Source organism: Monodon monoceros, unplaced genomic scaffold (genome assembly GCF_005190385.1).
Source record: "Monodon monoceros isolate NGI ecotype Baffin Bay Population unplaced genomic scaffold, NGI_Narwhal_1 Super_Scaffold_12, whole genome shotgun sequence".
In the NCBI taxonomy this organism is placed as follows: domain Eukaryota; kingdom Metazoa; phylum Chordata; class Mammalia; order Artiodactyla; family Monodontidae; genus Monodon; species Monodon monoceros.
This window is the reverse complement of record NW_021703768.1, coordinates 2,226,737-2,234,744: the sequence shown is the minus strand read 5'-3', so window position 1 is coordinate 2,234,744 and position 8,008 is coordinate 2,226,737. Positions and strand designations below refer to the sequence as shown.

The window sequence follows — 8,008 nt, the reverse complement described above, 5'->3', positions numbered from 1 at the left end:
GAGAAGCCCGCGCACCGCAAGAAAGAGTAGCCCCCGCTCGCCGCAACTAGAGAAAGCCCGCGTGCAGCGACGACGAACCAACACGGCCAAAGAAAAACAAAAAAAAAGACAGATGTATGTGTTGAATAACAAACATTTTGGAATAAAGCAATATTATTTCCAATGTGGCTTATGCTATAAATATGGAACCCACAACAATAAAATTAGTTAGAAAATAATATTCAGATTTTTATTTCTTTGACTTTTATCTGCAAGACTTGAAAACTGCGTTCAGCCTTAGTCCATCTGAGCGGCCAAGGTTCTAACCCAGTTGACTAGAGCTTTATCCTTAGTAAACAACAATTCTGAGAAATTGAAAGATATATTTTCTGTGCAGTTCATGTATCCATTTCATTGTACAACACAACCCAGGAGATTTGAGGCATTTAAAAGGAACTTTCCTGTTTTCTCTCCCTGGCAATAGATTCTCACAGTACAGACTCTGCCAGACTCTGCTGACAACCCCAGCTGGTGGGTGAGGTGCCTGCCGAGCCCCCCTTCCCGGCTTCTCAGGCTCCCTTCTGGACTCCATGGCCCAGCAGCCAGCCCCTCAAGTGGTGGCCTCGGTCCATCGGGAAGGCTGGTCTGAGGCAAGGATGGGAACCGCATCACGGGAGCATCGCTTCTCTCGTCAGCCCTGTGAGCCCCCAGACCCCCTGCCTCCTGCCCCATGGCTGCCTCCTGCACCCTCCACCCTCAAGGTCCCTGAAGGGGCCAAGGCTGATGCTGGGCTCCTGGTCAACCCGCTGGGCACCCTAGTTCCTCTCTGGCGACCACAGCTCCCACATCGGTGGTTTAATCCCGCAGCTGGTGGTGGGCCCGTGGTCCATCTGGGACCTCGGCAACCCCACCCTGAGCCTCCAGCATCTGTGCTCAACACTGTGGCACGTTGAGGGATGGGCCAACCAGAAGACCTCTTCACCCTCCCAGAGGGGCATCGAGGCCAGGAAGGAGGGAGCAAAGGCACAGTCAAAAACAACTACCGGCAATGCAGAGGAAGCATGGTGTGTGGTGTGGGTGGGAGAGGGAGGCTGAGCCAGGGGGTGGCCAGAGGGAAGTGTAGTGCGCGGGGAAAAGGTCTCAGATCTGGACGACCTGAAGGCAGGTGCCAGCCCAACTCACAGCAGACCGCAGGGGCCACACGCAGTCCCACGGGGATGGCACGTGGGCCGGCGAAGGAGAGGCTGATCCATCTGCGAAATGCCAGCTGAGGGTCCCAAGCTGGGAAGCAGCAGGATGTGAGCTACATTTTTCGGGGTCTCTCTGACAGCGGTCAGGCAGGAGGCAGACCAGGGTGGACACAGGGAGGGCAGGGCTCAAGGCAAGAAGTGACCGAGCCCTGGAACTCCAGGAGGGGAGGGCCTGGAGGGCGGGCAGGTCCCCCTTGGAGCCCAGTTGGTGGACTTGCTGTTGGTTGATTGGGGGCAGGCGTGAGGGGAAGGGGGATCGACGGGAGACCCCCGGGATGTTTTACCAAGAGGAGGGGACTAGGTGGGAGGTGGAAGAGACACTGACCCCTAGCCAGGTCCCTCTGAGCTCTGGGCCTGTCGCTGGGCTGAGGTCACCATGGGCCCCTCTGCCCAAGCCACGCTCAACAGGACCAGAGGCTGCTGTGGGCCCATAGGTGACCCCGCTGCTGCCCTGGCCCCATCCACTGCCCTCCCCACAGGGCTGCGGGCGTCCAGCAGGCTTTCCGGGCGGGAGACAGGGAGGGGCTGCTGTCAGGCCCTCATCTGGGACAGTGCAGACATCCCCCCGCCCCGCATCGTACCCCCTCCTGCAGCTCTGAGCAACTGCGTGGCCTGTGCCGACCTCCTGTTCCAGGTCTCAGGACCGAGGTTTCGAGAATGGTGGGAGAGGTGGAGCCCGCTTGGCTAGTGGTACCCGCAGACGGGCAGCCTCCCTGATGCTCATCTGACCGGGAACTCAGCAGCACAGGCTGGCCCTGAGGACAAACGCCTCTATTTCTGAAAGACAGCAACACGCGTCTCACCTGCAGGAGTGGGGCCTAACTTTCTGGAAAGCACCACCACCCAACGGCGAGACCCACTCCCCGCTGACACTGGGAGGTTCCCAGCTAAGGGGACCAGCACACGCTCGGTCGCGTGGTCGTATACGTTGTATCAGCAAAGCCCCGTGAAATGCAGAAACGCAGCCCCCAACCAGCCCATCCTGGGAGGCCCTGAAGAGGCTCCAGGTCATCCAGAGGAAGGTCCCTCTAAGGCAACCGACAGACAGAACCCACGGCCCAGCCCCACGATTCGGCCCCAACCTCGCCGTGGAGAACATTCCTCGCTGTGCAGTCACAACGGGCAAAGCTGTCCCTGGCGGCTGAGTTTGGTATGATTATTTCCAGTCCCGTTTCTCCCCTCCTTGTTCTAAGCTTCTAGCATGACCGCGGGAGACCGTAGATTCCCACATGGGGACATTATTTGGTGAATGAGTTTAACCAATGACTCGGTCTTGGGGTTTCTTTCTTCAGCTCAAGAACCTGATGCCACCAAGCCTGATCTTCAAATTATTTATCAGTCTCAGCAGAAAAGTGAAAACTGACATTTAGTTAGAAGGAAGCCCTCTGTCTACTCATGACACTCGCCCTAAGGGGTGAGGCCATTGCAGCCTCCCGGGACGCGCAAATCATTTCCCAGCCACATTTTCTAAAAGATAACAGTGGCATTACAATTGAATTCCCTGGATAATGCTTAAAATTTTAAAACACTCTCTATTTAAATCAAGTCATTATTTTTCTGATTCTTCTGTGCTTTGCAATGATAAGTTTCAAAATGGCTGAGTAGCCATAGATCAAAATGTAAGGCTCTGGTATTATTTTTTTATACAGAATGAAGATGTCTGAATCTTTGCCGGTGCTCCCCTGGTGACCTTCTGCACGCTTTACTCTTCCTTCCAGGTGTGTTGTGATTCTACAGGTGAGTAAACCACAGCCATCGACATTTGACTAGACTTGACCTTTCCTACCCAGACATCCCTCTGGATGGAAGGTATGTGACTCAGTGAAAAAAAATACTTGAACACTGGAAATTAAATCCCTTTTTGTATTCAGTGAGCTTATGTTTGAGGAAACTTAATGCTATTTAAAAATATTGCAAGAGGGTTAGAAGAAAGCTCGGACTCACTGGCTGCACCACGTGGCTTACACCCGCTGTTCACTCCATAAACTGTTTGGACACAGTCCTCAGAGACCAGGAACTGCACGCCTGGCACACAGTGCTTCCTTTTACGCAAAAAGGACCTTGAAAGCAGCAACTTCCTCTAAACCTGTAAATTACACCGCAAATCCCTCAAGCAGGCAGGGCTTCTCCAAGCCTGGTCTGCACTGAGGGTCCCTGGCTCCTCTGGCACCGAGGTGTCCCCAGCCACAGGCCGAGGGCAGAGACCTCAGCAGGAAGAGGCCACGCGAGGGTGAGAGGGGGGAGGGCGAGTCCGACGTAAAGGGCACCCGGCGCACTGTTAACTCGCGGGCAGGCCTGACGGCGCCTCCTTTCTTCTCCCTGAGCCACCTGGAAGTGAAGGTCCAGGCACCTGTACCACACCTTTGTTCTGAAGCATCGCAGGTCCGGGTCCGCGCAGTTGTGGCCCAGGTGGGAACCCCGGACTTCAGCAGAGAGAGGGCAGACACCTGCGATTGGCCAACGTGCTGAACCTCCACCCCCCAGAGCCCGCAGCAGCATCCCCCTGACGAGGGCAGAGGAAGGAGAGATACCCCAGAAGAACACCAAACCCCATCTTCACGGAGAGCATCCTTCGTCATAAAGTCTTAGAAAGAAAGGACGCAGGCAAGGAGGAGTGTTCCAACTTTCAGGTCTTGTAAACTGTGATAAAAATCCATAAGTGATAAAGAAACTCAAAAGTTCAGAGAGAAACTACTTTTACGACATTCTTCTTCCTTAATAGCAGGCTTCTGAGGGCGGGCTGCAAGCTACAACAGCAGACAAGCACCAAACATCCTGATACATTTATCAAGAAAATAAAACAGACTTTTCAGTTGTAGAAGTATATTTAAGGCCAGAGAAATATGTCAAAACTAAAATGATAAGGAAAACGTCAGGTTCAGAACAGCTGCTCCGTGTGAATGCATTTTGTTCAAATAATTCGGCTCTAAAGATGGAGAAGCCCGAACATATATTTGCCAAGCTATAACAGTGGTAATCTCGAGGTATTGGGATTATTATTACTACTACTACTACTAACCATTTGCTTCTCTGATGTACATTTGTCATTTATGTAACATTTGCAAAGGTGAAAAGGTCATTAAACACGTTTTGGACAAATAGCCTACTATCGCTTTCATGCTAGAAATTGATGCAAACCTGCTCTTCTTATCATTGGCACTTTAGAAAGCGTAGGCTCTGGAATTTTTGATGAAAAAGTCCAAGAAGCCTGCCGTGCGTCCCGTCTGTAGGGGGGTGGGGCGCATTCCCCAGACCTCCGCTGCCACCGTTGCTTCCTCGGCAAGCCAGGTCCTGTGATGGACCCTCCGTTCAGCAGGGCAGAGTCAGCGCCGGCCCAACCGGAGGAGGCTCCCCAGAGACAGGCCCCGGCTCCCGGCACGGCCCCGCCTGTCCTCGGGGGTCCCCCGAGCAAGGCAGCTGCACCAGACACTTGTTAAAACAAGACTCAGCCCAAGGCCCTGCAGCAGGATGGAGCCTGAACTCAACTCCGAATGCGACGGGGCAAGCGGGGATTTGCAGGGACAGGACGGGCCCTGAGAGCAGCCGGCTGGGGTCTCGGCAGGGAGGGTCCTAACCGGATGCCGGGGCAGAGGGATCAGGCGCAGCCGCTCGGCAGGACGCTGTCACAGCCAGGCAGCGTCCCTGGTGCGTGGGAGCCACGCCGGCCCAGATTGCACGCACGCCTCCCGGCCCCGCCTGCCTTCCAAAGACGCCGTCCCTTCAGCCTGGGCACAGAAATCCACTTGCTGTCGAGGAACGCGCGGAGGCTGTTGGTTGTCACGACTGCGCTTCACGCTCTAGGCTCCTGCGCTCGCGTCCCGTCTGACCAGGGCCACCTGGACATTACTGCCCCGCGGGGTCACGTTCTCCCCAGAACCTGGGAGGAGGACGGGGCTGCGGGCGCATCTCAGGCGTCACCCACCTGGAGGGTCCCCCGGGCATGTGCGGGAAGCACGGTCAGAGGGCAAAGCGGGGCCCTGGTCTCTCTCTCCGTGTCCAAGGTCGCACACAGAATCCTGGCCTGAGCGCGAACGTCCCCACAAAGGAGCAGAACCCGGCCACAGTCACATGGGGCAAAGCGGCTGTCCTCACACCTCTCACGCCTTGAGTAATCTTATTCACAGATGTATCCAATCAATCAATCGGAGCATGTTGACTGCACGCCTGCCGCGTGCCAGACACCAAGCAGGGCCCTGGGCAGAGGGTCAGCGGGGGGACGCGGTCCTGCCCCGTGGCACCAGGTCTGCTGGGGTGAATGCCATGGAGTCCTTAGAACAGCTTGCGTCTCCTGGTTCTTAGGATGAGAATGAAGCCGCTAATACCTGGGGAAAGAGGCAGGATAAAGAGAAGCAGGGCATCTTCTGCTCCAACGTACATGTGGCCATGCGGCCAGGGTGGCTTCCCCCGCGTGCCAGCAGACAGCCAGAGAGGCAAGGCTCGGGCGCGGTGTACAGACACCCTCGCCTCAGCTCCAGGCCAAAGGAAATCTTTAACTCACGGTGTTCACTATGATGAAGCTCTCATTTCTGCCGCCCCTCTGCGTGGGCCACGGGGAAAGGCCAAGAGGAAGGGGAGGTGGGCAGATCTTACAAGGCCCTGGCAGCCGGCCTGGGACTGGACCCGAGGGCAGAGGGCACAGGACAAGCAGTGGATGCTGCCCCCGGAGCCCCTGTGCCTCCGAGTGGAAGGAGATGGGCGTTCTGATGCCTGGATGGTCAGGCCACCTCCAAGCTGCTTGCTCAATTCCCACTGGCTCCAGAGAGAAAGTCTGGAAATGCAGTGGCTGGAAACTAGAGGCCACAGTAATTGCCCGGGGTCTGCTGAGATTCGCTAACTGCTTCCAGAAAGGGAAGGGGGTCCCTGAGCAGTGGGAGCGAGCCCCTCAAGAGGGCCCCGGCCGGGCACCTGCTCAGATGGAAGTAACGTGCATCTCATCACCTCGACCTCGGGATCCAGGTGTGTGGGAGCAATACCACGTGGCAGGTCCCTCAAGGCGGAAACTTCTCCAACTGCCTTTATTATTCCACGTTTTTAGGAAAAATGCTCTTTCTTTGGATATAACTTTGGGCTTTTCTTTAAAAAAAAATCTTTTTAAAAATTATACGTGTAAATCTAAGCATATTTTCCAACTGATTCTCATTTGATTTCCAAGCCACCAGAAGTCCTTACCTACCTTGGAGCCTCGGCTAAAGCTGGGTAAGGTAGCTCAGGTACACTGACTCACCAAACTCCCGTAAAATAAACACTCAAAAATGCTAGGAGACAAGTGGAGAGGCTCTGAAGGGTTTATTTTCTCTTCACAAATTTCAAGGTTTCTTTCTCTTTTAAGATTTTTTTTTTGATGTGGCCCTTTTTTTTTTTTTTTTTTTTCTTTTTTTCTGTACGCGGGCCTCTCACTGTTGTGGCCTCTCCCATTGCGGAACACCGGCTCCGGACGCGCAGGCTCAGCTGCCATGGCTCATGGGCCCAGCTGCTCCGCGGCATGTGGGATCTTCCCGGACCGGGGCACGAACCTGTGTCCCCTGCATCGGCAGGCGGACTCTCAACCACTGCGCCACTAGGGAAGCCCATGATGTGGACCATTTTTAAAGTCTTTATTGAATTTGTTATAATATTGCTTCTGCTTTATGTTTTGGTTCTTTTTGGCCCCAAGGCATGTGCGATCTTAGGTCCCTGACCAGAGATCGAACCTACACCCCCTGCATTGGAAGGCAAAGTCTTAACCACTGGACCACCAGGGAAGTCCCTTCAAGGTTTCTTAAAGTGATCACACACATACTCCTTGAGCCCTGTCAGGACACAAGAGCCACGGAAACATGTGTGTGAATATTCATGCAGCATGAGTTGTAATAGTCAAAAACTGGAAACAAAACACATGCCCACCTAGTAGTGAATTTGTAGTTGCAATATAGCACATCCACAGATAGAGTCCAACCCTCAGTAGAAAGGAACAAACTCCTGATGCATGTTCCATGTGGATGAACCTAAAAAAAATGCTAAAAGAATTTATGCTGACACAGAAGAACATATATTGAATTATTCCATTTACATAAAATTTCTAGAAAAGGAAAAGCTATACAGATAGGAAACTATGGAGGCAGTGGTGGTGAGAGTGGGGATTGGGGCACTGTCACACTATTTGATGTGTCTGGACATTTGAAACATTATCAGGCATTTGACAGATGGATGAGAGTGTGTGGGAAACGTCACGCTAGTTTCCTAGAAAATTAAGCAGTGAAAACAATTAGGCAAATATTAAAGGAAAAATGCAAAGTTACACAACAAAAGGAAAATAATCACAGTGCATCACTTGGCCCGGCAGTAAATAAAAACGATTTAACCAAAACTAGTGATAAAAGTATGTTGAAAAGACAGGGGAAGTCATGTTAGAAAAGATACAGGTTAGGACATGAGAGGGTTAAACTGCAAGTACCAGGAGGAAGTCGATAGATATGGTCTAAAATGAGAAACCAATATATACATAGTAGGATAACAGTATTATTTATAAATATAGAGAACAATAGTTGTAGAAATAGGTAATAGGAAGAGAGGTGTTTCTGGGGAGAAAAACTAGAAGATGGTGAAGCTGGGATCTGGAACAGGATTGTGTTCCACATAGTATTGTTTGATTTTTAAACTATGTTTGTGTTATTTTTGAACTAAAACTATTCTGAAAAGCAAGGGTATCAAACAAAAGGTCATTACAATCTACTTTTGCCATCTTTTCAAAAGTATATTTTAACTCCAAAAATGTCGAAAGAACAAAAATTAATTTAGTT

At 52.3% G+C, this 8,008-nt stretch overlaps 1 protein-coding gene across 1 annotated transcript in view; it reads left to right on the top strand.

The window, feature by feature from the left end:
* Positions 1-1,605: 1,605 nt before the first annotated feature.
* Positions 1,606-8,008, top strand: part of IRX4 (iroquois homeobox 4) — a 35,292-nt gene continuing 28,889 nt past the window's right edge. Inside the window, 3 exon segments of the mRNA XM_029215995.1 lie at positions 1,606-1,889; positions 2,948-2,966; positions 3,414-3,581. Coding sequence (XP_029071828.1) covers positions 1,606-1,889; positions 2,948-2,966; positions 3,414-3,581 — 471 coding nt within the window.